A 14,586-nucleotide genomic window follows, 5' to 3' on the forward strand; every position below is an offset into this window, starting at 1 on the left:
TAGAACCCTTGTCATATTCACCCTAATAGAGCTCTATTAGGGTGAATAGGACTTTACACTCTCCCTGCTGCCCTGTGCTTTGTGCACACAATAGCAGGGAGCTGACCATGGCAGCCAGCCTCATGTGCCCCCCAGCCTCTGATCAGCCTCTCCCTCTTATCAGCCCCCTCTGGTAACTCAAACCCACCCCCCCTCCCTCCCCAGTATTAATCATTGGTGGCAGTGGCCTCAGGGTCCCCCCCCCCCCCATCATTGGTGGCAGTGGGCAGTTCCGATCGGAGTCCCAGCAGGGTAATGCTGGGGCTCCGATCGGTTACCATGGCAGCCAGGAGTCACGCTACTGAAGTCCTGGCTGCCATGGTATGTTAGTGAGCAGCATTATACTCACGTGCGCCGTGGCCGCCGGGCGCTCCTTCTTCTCATAGGTCTGTGCGGCGCATTGCTAATGCTATAAGCATTAGCAATGCGCCGCACAGACAGAAGAAGGAACGACCGGCGGCCACGGCGCACGCGAGTATAATGCTGCTCACTAACATACCATGGCAGCCAGGACTTCAGTAGCGTGACTCCTGGCTGCCATGGTAACCGATCTGAGCCCCAGCATTACACTGCTGGGACGCCGATCGGAACAGCCCACCGATCGGAACTGCCCAATGCAGAGACTGAAGAACATTCCCGGCATCCGACCTCTGACAGGACGCTGTGATCCGCGCGATTAACCCCTCAACTGAGGGGTTAATCGCGCGGATCACAGCGTGCAATCATAGGGGCCGGGATATGGCCGGCACATTGGTATTCAGGCATTCATTGGTGGCGCAGTGGCCACAGTCCCTCCCCTCCTCCTCCTCCTACTCTGTTCTTAGTGGCCAGCGGCAGCTGCGCACAGTGGGGAGGGAGGGACTCTCTCCTTCTCCACTGTGCCGGCTCAGGAAACAATGGTGCGCGATCATATCGCGGTCCAGCGATATAGGCGATATGTGCAAAATCCATATCGTGGCACAAATTTATATCGCCTATATCGCCCACCCCTAGTTCAGTCCTATCTGGACTCTGCCTGGTCTTTGTAGCATCCCCTGTTCCCGGAATATGCTATCTTTCTTGCCCAGCCTCCAGTGTCATCTTGGATAGAGTTTTCAGCACAACAGGAGCTCTGCTGACACTCAAACGGACCAAGTTGTTCTCCATGGGCCTCCAAAACATGACTTTTGTCAAAAACAACCAGACAAGGATCCTGGAGGATATTTATGCTCCTCCCAGCTGAGGCCAATCAATAGATCTATCCTTGCTGGGAGTGCCTCTTGTTACTGTTGCTGTTTGCTTTCCTACCATCATGTTCTGTGTGGCTGCTGCTGCCATCAGCCACTGCTGCTGTCTGCCTGCCAACATGTACCACATGGCTGCTGCTGCCAACACCGCAGCAGCTTCTGGTCTTTGCTGCTAACTGCTTACTGCCGCCACTATTAACTCTGTTCATCCACCACTACTACCACCCATAAACAGCTGATCTACTGCCTTGTATGTTTCTAGCTATGCTGCTACTGCTGCCACTACTGTTGCGGCCTTATGCTATCTTGATTAATTCCCATCCATCCATACTGCTCTTTTCCAGGGGTTATGGCCACCGCTGCAGTGCAGATACAAGGCGGCTAGCAGCTGCTTCACATGTGCTCCTATCTGTGATCTCACGGTTCTGGCCACCAGAAAGGCCAGTACTTTTTTCTGTAGTGTGCAAGCATGGTCACTTTTGCTGTACCTCAGTCGTGGTTGTAATCCCTGAAAGCTAGCAGTGTATAATGTGAATGAAAATGAATCAAGCTAGCAAAGGAGACAATATGGACAATCACAGTACAAAGTGTCCTGTATTAACTTTGTCTGCATGATAGATTATGGGTCAGCAACCTTCGGCACTCCAGCTGCTGTGAAACGACAACTCCCAGAATGCACACTTGCTCAGCTGTTCTAACTCCCATAAAAGTGAAAGGAGAATTCTGGGAGTTGTAGTTTCAGAACAGCTGGAGTGCCAGAAGGTTGTTGATCCCTGTGATAGATGCATTTGCTGAAGTGAGACAGCAAAGGCATTTGTTACAGCTAAAAAAATAACTTGGTATATGGTATAAAGGATAAGTTTAGAATTTATGGAGCAATGGGAAATAGGCCTGAGAGCACCAACTTTTTAATTTTAACAATCAATATAATTAAAGGCTTATCTGTTTCTTTTTACTAACTTAAATTTTTTCAGCAAATAATGCTTTTTTTTTTAAATATATATATATATATATATATATATATATATATATATATATATATATTAACCCATATAGCTATATTAACCCCTTCCTGACCAGCACCTTAACCCCTTAGGAACTGGGCTCAATTTCACCTTTAAGACCAGGCCAATTTTTGCAAATCTGACCAGTCACTTTGTGTGAATAACTTTAAAATGCTTTTACTTATCCAGGCCATTCTGAGATTGTTTTTCGTCACATATTGTACTTCATGACACTGGTAAAATGGAGTCCAAAAAATAATTTTTATTTATAAAAAAATACAAAATTTACCAACATTTTTGGAAAAATTAGCAAATTTCCAAGTTTCAATTTCTCTACTTCTATAATACATAGTAATACCTCCAAAAATAGTTATTAATTTACATTCCACATATGTCTAATTCATGTTTGGATCGTTTTGGGAATGCCATTTTATTTTTTGGGGACGTTACAACGCTTAGAAGTTTAGAAGCAAATCTTGAAATTTTTCAGAAATTTTCCAAAACCCACTTTTTAGGGACCAGTTCAGGTCTGAAGTCACTTTGTGAGGCTTACTTAATAGAAACCACCCAAAAATGGCCCCATTTTGGAAACTACACCCCTCATTCAAAACTGATTTTACAAACCTTGTTAACCCTTTAGGTGTTCCACAAGAGTTATTGGCAAATGGAGATGAAATTTCAGAATTTCAATTCTTTGGCAAATTTTCAATTTTTATTAAAAAAGATTTCCAGTAACAAAGCAAGGGTTAACAGCCAAACAAAACTCAATATTTATTGCCCTGATTATGTAGTTTATAGAAACACCCCATATGTGGTCGTAAACTACTGTACGGGCACACGGCAGGGCGCAGAAGGGAAGGAACACAATATGGTTTCTGGAAGGCAGATTTTGCTTGATTGGTTTTTAGACACCATGTCCCATTTGAAGCCCCCTGATGGACCCCTAGAGTAGAAACTCCAAAAAAGTTACCCCATTTTGGAAACTGCGGGATAAGGTGGCAGTTTTGTTGGTACTATTTTACGGTACATATGATTTTTGGTTGCTCTATAATACACTTTTATAGGAGGCAAAGTAAAAAAAAAAATAGAAATTCTGAAATTTCATCTCCATTTGCCATTTAACAAAGTTTGTAAAATCAGTTTTGAATACCTTGAGGGGTGTAGTTTCTTAAATGGGGTTAATGTTGGGATTTTTGTACTCTAGGGGTGCATCGGAGGGGCTTCAAATGGGACATGGTGTCAAAAAAACAGTCCAGCAAAAACTGCCTTCCAAAAACCTTATGGCGTTCCTTTCCTTCTGCACCCTGCCGTGTGGCCATACAGCAGTTTGCGACCACATATGGGGCATTTCTGTAAACTACAGAATCGGGGTAATAAGTATTGAGTTATGTTTGGCTGTTTTAACCCTTGCTTTGTTTCGGGGGAAAATGGATTAAAATTGAAAATTCGCCCAAAAATAGCTGTTTTGGCACAGTTTTTATTTTTTATTTTTTACAATGTTTATCTGACAGGCTGTGTTATTTTTATAGAGCAGGTTCTTACGGACGCGGCGATACCTAATATGTATACTTTTTTTTTTTTTTATTTAGGTTTTACACTATCATTTTTTAAAACAAAAACAAATCATGTTTTAGTGTCTCCATAGTCTGAGAGCCATAGTTTTTTCAGTTTTTAGGCGTTTGTCTCAGGTTGGGTATCATTTATGCGGGATGAGATGATGGTTAGATTGGCACTATTTTGGGGTGCATATGACTTTTTGATAGCTTGCTATTACACTTTTTGTGATGTAAGGTAACAAAAAAAATCTTTTTTGACAGTTTTTATTTTGTTTTTTTACAGTGTTCACCTGAGGGGTTAGGTCATGTGGTATTTTTATAGAGCAGGTTCTTACGGACGTGGCAATACCTAATATGTATACCATTTAAAAAAAAATTATTTAGGTTTTACACTATCATTTTTGAAACAAAAAAAACATGTTTTAGTGTCCCCATAGTCTGAGAGCCATATTTTTTATTATTTTTTGGGGGTGATTTGTCTTATGTAGGGTATCATTTTTTTGACCGTTACATTGGCACCATTGTGGGGGTCTACGCGTTTTTGATCGCTTGGTTTTTTAGCACAGTTTTTTTTATTTTTTGACAGTGTTCACCTGATGGGTTGTCATGATATTTTTATAGAGCTGGTCTTACGGACGTGGTGATACCTAATATGTATACTTTATTTTATTTTTTTAAGTTTTACACAATATTTTTGAAACAAAAAAAATAATAATCATGTTTTAGTGTCTCCATAGTCTGAGTCATAGGTTTTTTTCAGTTTTTGGGCGATTGTCTTAGTTAGGGTATCATTTATGTGGGATGAGATGACTGACTGGTACGATTTTGGCGTACATACGACTTTTTTGATCACTTCTATTACCTTTTTTTGGGAAGTAAGGTGGGCAAAATTTAAATTTCATCATAGTCTTTATTTGTTTATTTTTTTTATGGCATTCACCGTGTGTGGAAAGTAACATGACCGTTTTATAGATCAGTTCATTACGGACGCGGTGATATCAAACATGTGTAGGGAATTTTTAGTTTATTTTTTTTAATCGGTGATAAATGTTTTTTTATTTTTACTTTTTTTACATTTTTTTTGGACCCAGGCCCACTTGGTTCTTGAAGATCCAGTGGGTCTGATGTCTGTATAATACAGTACACTATATAGTATAGTGTACTGTATTTTCACTTTACAAAGTCTGATCAGACTTCTGCCTTTAGCACTAACCTTACACATATTACCACATAAAGTGACGCATGTCGGATTTGCAAAAAATGGCCTGGGCAGGAAGGTGAAAACAGGCCTGGGATAGAAAGGGTTAAATTGCTTCCTGAGTCGATGGCATGTGCTAGGGTTGAGGTAATAGACTACATATTGGATAATATGCCTAATGTTTTGTTTTCTTTTTATAGGAGAAATTTTAACCATAAGCAAGACTACACTTATTCTTCTCTGCATTGGCATCACGATTCTGTTGCTGATCTGGTCTTCTCTGTCCAAGGTTTGTCATAACTGATGATAGACGGTTGTGAAAATGAATCTTTTTTTCTATCTTTAGGACATATGTGCACAACTAGACTGGATTGGTGAGTTTTCTCACACCCTCCAACTGTGGCCCCACAGCACATTCTTGACTCTTCAGTTGGGAATGGGGGAAAGACAGATCCCACTGAAACAATATTGAAATAAGCTGTGATGGGTGATGCACATCTATGACTTTGCATTTCAGAACGTCTTATATCATTCTGGTAGAACCAGCCTGTTCCTCCTTTCTCTCCATATTCTCCTTATAGCATGTAGTCCAGTTGTACCAGTTGTATATTGGTACATGTATAGAAAGTATTAGGTAGCCATATTAGGTGGAGCAATTGTTATTTTGGGCATCCTCTTTTGCTATACTGTGTAATCCATTGCTTATTGATGTTTTAGAACCTAGAGGAAAGACATCTTGCCCAAGTTAAAGCAGCCAACTGTCTTTTGGCTTCTGAAAGGTGCAACAGTAAACTCCAATTTAGTCTGAACCCATCTGTCGAGCCTGTCTGGCTCTGGGAATGCCATCAGTATTTGCTGGGCCAAACTTGATGCAATCTTTGGGGGAGATTTATCAAAATTTTATAGAAAGGATAACTGGCTTAGTTGCTGTCACGCTTCGGTGTGGGAGGGAAACACCACACCGAGCATAAGGTGGGGGGGGGGGGGGGGGGGAATTGGGCCTGAGAACTAGGGAAGGAAGATGGACACCACCTAGTGAAAACCCTAACCAAAATCCTGACTACCAGTATGAACAGACCCCCAAAGGTAGGCGAGTTCATACGCATGAATACCTAGAGTCCTATCAAACCCTATAGGACCTGGTACTAATGGTAGGGATGAGACTACCTGTTCCCCCAAAAGGAGGGACGAACAGGAGTCTCCTTCAGGCCTAATACAAACAATAGGGAAATGCAACACACAGAGCCCAAACAAAATACAAAAGGAAAAGGAAAGACTTAACTTCAGAGGAGCAATGGAAGCACCAGGAACTCAGCCGAGATCCAACCACAATCTATCCAAAGGTCCAAACCGAAGCTATAAACCGCACAGCATTGTGGGAGAAGCAACTATAAATAGAGAAGGTAAATGACCCAAATAGCCACACCTTGGGAAAGAAGGCGTAGCAAGCACCAGAAACAACACAGACGTCATTTGATCCAAACGGAAAACATCACATTATTGCACCAAAAAAGTAAAACACATCCATAGGCCCATATAATAAAAATATATCATGTTTTATTAATTCAGACAATAAAATAAATTATTCTATAGGGAGAAAAGGACATGATGGAAAATAGATACAGAAAAATTGCAGAGGGCGCATAATAAACTTGTATAAGAGTTTTATAGAACAGGTTCTGTAGACATCTTATGTGGAATCAGCTGCTGACGGTGTAAAAGGAATGTGCTTCTTGACACTAACATAGACCTGTAAGGCTGAGTTCATACTTTTGTTATTTGGTCAGTTTTGGCCCCGTAACTGCCCAAATAAGTGAAGTGTGCAGTGATTCTAAGAGCGACGCCTGTCATCTGCATGTCATACTGACTCAGTATTGTTTCACTACCACAGCAGACTCCCTATGCGTGTTACTGCAAGGCACAGTGTTCTACACCACTATAAAGACTCTCTGCAGCAAAAAAATTGACGTTTTTTAACGCGATTCGCCACAAATAAATTGGGATCGAACCAAATTTTCCATTTCATCCACCATGACGGCCCACAATGAGATTGACCCTTGACCTCTGTAGGGGCAGGAACACATAGAGAGTTTAAATTCCCCCCACCCCTCCACCTCCTCAGTGCTTTCCTGCCCCTAGAGGGGCCAACATGTGGGGAGAGCCCTCCTATCAGGGGGTAGTAACTTTATTCTTTTACAGGAATCTCCTGCTGTCCTCCCGTGGCATGGGCTAAGTCTGGACAGTATGGAGCAACAAGGACCCTCGTCTCGGCTCATGCTGAGGCCTGCGGTCCTTCCTTACCTTTGGACCTCCTTCCTTCTATCGGGAAGCAGTCTGGGGCGCCGGCTTCACGAGGTGTCTCGCGCGCTGCGCTTGGCGTCCTCCTTCACTGCAGAGCATGAGACCGGCCGGAGGAGTAGGTGCGGCGCATGGAGCGCATTAGGAGGAGAGCCGTGCGGCGCAGGCACACGCCGACAACCCGGGGCGCAGCTGGATGGCGTCAGACGCCGGGGTAGATTCAAAAGAATCGCAGTTTCAGTCAGCCCTCGCCTGCAAGCACCACGATGTTTGAGGCACCTACTCCCCGCCAGGAAGGCTCCGATCCTTCAGCCATCTGTACCGTGAGTCCCCTCCGGGGGGCTGTATTTCAAATTTTACATTCTTAAAGTTTGAGTGCTAATTGCGGTATATCTGGTTGCTTCCTCACTTCCAGGGCAGTAAAGAGTCTAAAACTAAAGTAAGACTCTTAAAATGCAGTGCATGCTCCAAAAGGCTCCCCGAAAATTACAGGAAAAGGCTTTGCAGATCCTGCACGGCAGAAATATGGAAAGAGCAACAGATATTCTTTCAGAAATGAAATCATTGTGGATGAGATCAAATCTTCCTTGGCCACTGTCAGCTCCCGCCAGTAACCCCAACCCTCCCAAGAAACGCAAACTATCTGTTATCTCCTCCTCTGAGGCCGAGGATGTAGAAGAAGCCTCCGTCACATCTAGACAAATACCTAACGAGGATCCCTTGTCAGAAGGAGAGATTATGGAGGAAGATAAAAAAAAAAAATTCTCCTCAGATGAAATGGAGGAATTACTAAAGAGCTGATAGGTCCACAATGAGAATTGAGGATACCCCTAAGCCCCGTACTGTTCAAGACGAAATGTTCGGGGGTCTTAGATCAAAAACTTCCATTGTCTTTCCTATAAACGAAAACATACGGGAAATTATCATGGAGGAGTGGTCGGATCCAGAAAAGAGGCTAGGGGTCCCCAAAGAGTTTAGGAATAGACTCTGCTTTGACCCAACGGAATGTAAATTTTATAATGAGACCCCTAAGGTTGACATACAGGTAGCCAAGGTGGTAAAGAAAACCGCTCTACCTTTCGAGGACTCCTCTCAGTTGGGTGATCCAATGGATCGAAAAGCGGACGGACTCCTGAAAAGATCCTGGGAGTCAGCGATATTCGGAGTTAAAACAAATATTGCAGCAACATCCGTAGCCAGGGCTATGTATATATGGCTAGGGGAACTCGACGAACACCTAAAAAATAAAACTTCCAGAGAAGAGATCAGGGATTCTATCCCACTCCTTCGATCCGCCACAGCATTCTTAGCCGATGCTTCTGCGGAATCCATCCGTTTTTCAGCCAAAGAAGCTGCTCTCTCTAATGCAGCCCGGCGGGCACTATGGATGAAAGCCTGGTCAGGGGAGAAAACCTCCAAAGCCAAGCTCTGCTCTATCCCGTTTTCAGGGGAATTTGTTTTCGGACCCACTCTAGATAAAATTCTAGAAAGAGCAGCGGATAAGAAGAAAGGGTTTCTGGAAGACAGGGAAACTAAAAAGAAGCCCTTTCGTCAGTTTTAGCCTCAGCAAAGAGCTTACAGGGGTAAAAGAAAAACCGGCAGATGGAGCTACCCTAAAGGGGGAAGAGGGAGAGGCTTCATCCTCAATCCCCAAAACAGACAGACCAAACAACAATGACGCTAGAGTAGGGGCAGACTGATAGTTTTTTTATCTTCATGGGAACAAATCACCTCAAATCCCTGGGTTCTAAACCTAATCTCCCAGGGTTACAAGATAGAATTCGCATCAGTCCCCCCAAGAAGATTCTGTATCTCGGCCCAGAACAGAACTTCCAAAGATATGGCAGGGCGTCCGAGACCTTCTAGATCTAGGCGTAATTCAAAAGGTCTCAGTACTAGAAGAGAGGAGAGGATTCTATTCCAACCTCTTTCTAGTAAAATAAAAAACAGACCAGTCCTTTCGAACCATAATAAACTTAGCCTTTAAACAGATCCATTCTGTACAGGAAGTTCAGGATGGAAACCATCTCATCCACAATTCCTCTGATCCAGAAAGGGGCGTTTATGTCATCGATCGACCTCAAAGACGCATATTACTATATCCCTATTCATCATCTCTCTCAAAAGTACTTACGGTTTGCACTAAAAGGGGTGGACGGTTTGATCCACCACTTTCAATACGTCGCCCTTCCTTTCGGCATCTCCTTGGCACCCAGAATCTTTACAAAAATCGTGGTAGAGATGGTGGCTTATCTTCGCTGGGAGGGTATAACAATTATCCCATACCTCGACGATTTCCTAATGCTGGGCAGAACAGAAGTAGAAAATCTATCCGCAACTCAAAGGTTTTCAGAAATTCTAAGAATTCTTGATTGGATTATAAACATAAAGAAATCCACTCTTATTCCATCCAGAAGAATAAGGTTCCTAGGTGTAGAACTGGACTCAACCTTATTAACCACCTCAACTCCCCTAGCTTAAACACCCTTAATGACCAGACCACTTTTTACACTTCTGCACTACACTACTTTCACCGTTTATTGCTCGGTCATGCAACTTACCACCCAAATGAATTTTACCTCCTATTCTTCTCACTAATAGAGCTTTCATTTGGTGGTATTTCATTGCTGCTGACATTTTTACTTTTTTTGTTATTAATCGAAATTTACAGTTTTGTTTTTTTTTGCAAAAAAATTTACATTTTTCACTTTCAGTTAACGACATCCATATATAAATTTTTCTCTAAATTTATTGTTCTCCATGTCTTTGATAAAAAAAAAAAATGGGTAAAAAAAAAAAAAAGGGTTTGGGTAAAAGCTATAGCGTTTACAAACTGGTACAAAAATGTGAATTTCCGCTTTTTGAAGCAGCTCTGACTTTCTGAGCACCTGTCATGTTTCCTGAGGTTCTACAATGCCCTGTCAGTAGAAAAACCCCACAAATGACCCCATTTCGGAAAGTAGACACCCTAAGGTATTTGCTGATGGGCATAGTGAGTTCATAGAACTTTTTATTTTTTGGCACAAGTTAGCGGAAAATTATGATTTTTTTTTATTTAGTGGAATATGAGACTTTGTAATAAAAAAAAAATATTAAAAAAAAATCATCATTTTCCGCTAACTTGTGACAAAAAATAAAAACTTCCATGAACTCACTATGCCCATCACGAAATACCTAGGGGTGTCTTCTTTCCAAAATTGGGTCACTTGTGGGGTAGTTATACTGCCCTGGCAATTTAGGGGCCCTAATGTGTGGGAAGTAGTTTGAAATCAAAATGTGTAAAAAAATGACCTGTGAAATCCTAAAGGTGCTCTTTGGAATGTGGGCCCCTTTGCCCACCTAGGCTGCAAAAAAGTGTCACGTCTGGTATCGCCGTACTCAGGAGAAGTTGGGCAATGTGTTTTGGGGTGTCATATTACATATACCCATGCTGGGTGAGAGAAATATCTCGGCAAAAGACAACTTTTCCCATTTTCTTTATACAAAGTTGGCATTTGACCAAGATATTTCTCTCACCCAGCATGGATATATGTAAAATGACACCCCAAAACACATTGCCCAACTTCTCCCGAGTACGGAGATACCACATGTGACACTTTTTTGCAGCCTAGATGCGCAAAGGGCCCAAATTCCTTTTATGAGGGCATTTTTAGACATTTGGATCCCAGACTTCTTCTCACGCTTTAGGGCCCCTAAAATGCCAAGGCAGTATAAATACCCCACATGTGACCCCATTTTGGAAAGAAGACACCCCAAGGTATTCAATGAGGGGCATGGCGAGTTCATAGAAATTTTTTTTTTTTTGCACAAGTTAGCTGAAATTGTTTTTTTTTGTTTTGTTTTTTCTCACAGTCTCCCTTTCCGCTAACTTGGGACAAAAATTTCAATCTTTCATGGACTCAATATCCCCCTCACAGAATACCTTGGGGTGTCTTCTTTCTGAAATGGGGTCACATGTGGGGTATTTATACTGCCCTGGCATTTTAGGGGCCCTAAAGCGTGAGAAGAAGTCTGGAATATAAATGTCTAAAACATTTTACGCATTTGGATTCCGTGAGGGGTATGGTGAGTTCATGTGAGATTTTATTTGTTTTGCGGATCCGATCCATGTATCCGTGGATCCGTAAAAAACATACGGACGTCTAAATGGACCTTTACAGGGGGGTGATCAATGACAGGGGGGTGATCAGGGAGTCTATATGGGGTGATCAGGGGTTAATAAGGGGTTAATAAGTGACAGGGGGGGGTGTAGTGTAGTGGTGGTTGGTGCTACTTATTACTGAGCTGCCTGTGTCCTCTGGTGGTCGATCCAAGCAAAAGGGACCACCAGAGGACCAGGTAGCAGGTATATTAGACGCTGTTATCAAAACAGCGTCTAATATACCTGTTAGGGGTTAAAAAAAAAAAATCGCATCTACAGCCTGCCAGCGAACGATCGCCACTGGCAGGCTGTAGATCCACTTGCTCACCTTCTGATCCTGTGAACGCGCGCCCCTGTGTGTGCGCTTTCACAAGAAATCTCGTGTCTCGCGAGATGACGCATAGATGCGTGACTCTGCCTGCAGCTGCCGCCTCCGGAACGCGGTCCGGAGGCGGTTAAAAACCTTTTTTTCTCAGGACAAAACAGCAGCGCTGATAGAGAAGGTCAGAATGTTTCAGAGTTCTCACAGATGCTCCATCAGGAGGGCCATGAGTCTACTAGGAAGCCTAACCGCCTGCATACCCTCAGTCCCCTGGTGCCAAAGCCGCACAAGGGTAATCCAAAGTTGGATTCTAAGAGAATGGGATGGAAAACGGGTAAACCTAGACAGAAGTATATGGATACCACAGTCTGTGAAAACAGATCTAAATTGGTGGAAAGAAAAAAGACTACTTGGAGGTCTACAGTGGCGGATCCATCCGGCCGTTCAAGTAATAACGGATGCAAGTCTCGAGGGCTGGGAGCCAAAATAGGAGACCATCTGCTGCAAGGTTCTTGTGCCAGAAGATATAAAAAGGTCATCCAATTACAGAGAACTGTATGCGGTTCTCGAGGCGATAACAAAAGGAGCAGACCTATTAAAAGGGCAACACTTAAAGATACTGTCCGACAATACCACAACGGTGGCATATTTGAGGCACCAAGGAGGGACAAGGTCACGCTTACTGGGAGCAGTAGCAAAAATAATCTTCTCTTGGGCAGAAGAGAACACCTTATCGCTCTCCGCCGTCCACTTAAAAGGATGCGAAAACACAGTGGCAGATTATCTGAGCAGAGAAAGAATAGATCCAGGAGAATGGTCCCTGAACAGGAAAATCTTCCAGAGGATATCCGAAAGATGGGGTCAGCCCGAAATAGACTTATTCGCTTCCAGAAGAAATGCTCAGGTAGAGCGCTTTTGCTCCCTAAATCTAGAGGACGGACCTTGGGCAATAGACGCCCTGTCAATACAATGGAGATGGAAACTAGCATACACATTTCCCCCAATACCTCTATTACCGCGAGTCATCCAGAAGTTCCTAGGAGAACCAACCATTTTCATCCTAATAGCCCCCCTATGGCCAAAGAAGAGTTGGTTTTCTACTCTGAAACAAGTGTCGCTGGAAGATCCTTGGGAGATCCCCTTTTAGAGAGACATGCTAGTCCAGGGCCCTCTTCTACATCCCGACCCAAAAATATTCAGAATAGCAGTCTGGATCCTGAGAGCGAAACCTTAAAGAGTAAGGGCCTTTCAGATAGTGATTCTCACACTCAGGGCCAGTAGGAAAAAAGTTACATCTTCCATCTATCTAAAGATCTGGAAAAAATACTGCTCTTGGTTAGGGGTGGATCACCCGGACACCTCCTCTCCTCCCATCAATAAAATTCTAGACTTCCTTCAGTGGCTTGGAATTAGGATTGAGACCTAGTACCCTGAAAGTACAAATATCGGCTCTCAGCACCTTCTACGACTGCAGCTTAACCAATCACAGATGGATCAGGAGATTCATTAGAGCAGCAACCAGACTAAGACCCACTCTAAAATCTAGGGCTCCAACTTGGGACTTAAACATCGTCCTAGATGGTTTAACAAAACCTCCCTTCGTACCGCTATCAGATATTTCTTTAAAGCACCTTTCCCTAAAAACTGCTTTCCTGATAGCAATAACCTCAGCCAGACGTATTGGAGAAATTCAAGCCCTTTCCTGCAAGGAACCATATCTCCAAATCAACGAAGATCACATTCGTCTGATGCTCGACCCAGGTTTCCTCCCTAAAGTAATCTCATCCTTCCACCGGGACCAAGAAATATTTCTACCCTCTATCACTGGGTCCGAAATTGCAGGGTCAAGCGATAAGATGCATCTATTAGACGTTAGAAATACTGTCATTCAATATCTTGAGTCTACCAAAGCATTTAGGACGGATAATAATCTCCTAATACAATTCTCAGGAAGAAATAAAGGGAAGAAGCTATCTAAATCCTCCATAGCTAGATGGATCAGATCCACCATTGAGTGTTGCTATGTGATACAGGGCAAACCCAGCCCTGGTGCCATTAAAGCCCATTCCACTAGGGCCACAGCCTCCTCTTGGGCTGAAAAAGGAGGTATCTCGCTTGACCAGATTTGTAGGGCTGCAACCTGGTCAAGCGCAAATACCTTTGTAAGACACTATCGTCTTAATCTTCCGGACTCGAATGAAGCTCTTTTTGGCCGGAAGGTTTTACAGGCGATATCCTCACCCACTTAGTCATTTGATACATCTCATTGTGGGCCGTCATGGTGGATAAAAAGGAAAAAACGCAATTAGACTTACCGGTAATTCCGTTTCCTTGAATCCACCATGACGGCCCGTACTATTCACATCCCTAAAAAAAAAATTAAAAAAAATTAAAAATGTATACATATTTTTTTTTTTAGAGGTGTGTGTGTGTGTGTGTGTATAATATCACACAGAGGGAAAAATATAGGGTATGAATCAATATCCTTTTATTTTTTGTTCCACCTTTCAGGTAATTTGTAAAGCACTGAGGAGGTGGAGGGGTGGGGGGAATTTAAACTCTGTGTTCCTGCCCCTACAGAGGTCAAGGGTCAATCTCATTGTGGGCCGTCATGGTGGATTCAAGGAAACGGAATTACCGGTAAGTCTAATTGCGTTTTTTTTTTGTTTGTTTTTTATTCGGCAAACCAGCCGAATCTAATTTTTTAGCAATTTGCTAATCTCTACGGCTAACATTGCTGCAGAGGTTAAAGTGGTGAAAAGTCAGCCTGTCAGTGCTCAGACCATAAGCCGCACTCTGCAT

General features: G+C 43.0%; 1 protein-coding gene across 1 annotated transcript in view; it reads left to right on the plus strand.

The window, feature by feature from the left end:
• Positions 1-14,586, plus strand: part of WDR75 (WD repeat domain 75) — a 343,006-nt gene that overhangs the window by 91,407 nt on the left and 237,013 nt on the right. Inside the window, exon 8 of the mRNA XM_040441253.1 lies at positions 5,224-5,312. Within this exon, the coding sequence (XP_040297187.1) occupies positions 5,224-5,312 (89 nt within the window). The remainder of the gene's footprint in view (positions 1-5,223; positions 5,313-14,586) is intronic.

This window comes from Bufo bufo, chromosome 7, assembly GCF_905171765.1.
Source record: "Bufo bufo chromosome 7, aBufBuf1.1, whole genome shotgun sequence".
NCBI classification, from domain to species: Eukaryota; Metazoa; Chordata; class Amphibia; order Anura; family Bufonidae; genus Bufo; species Bufo bufo.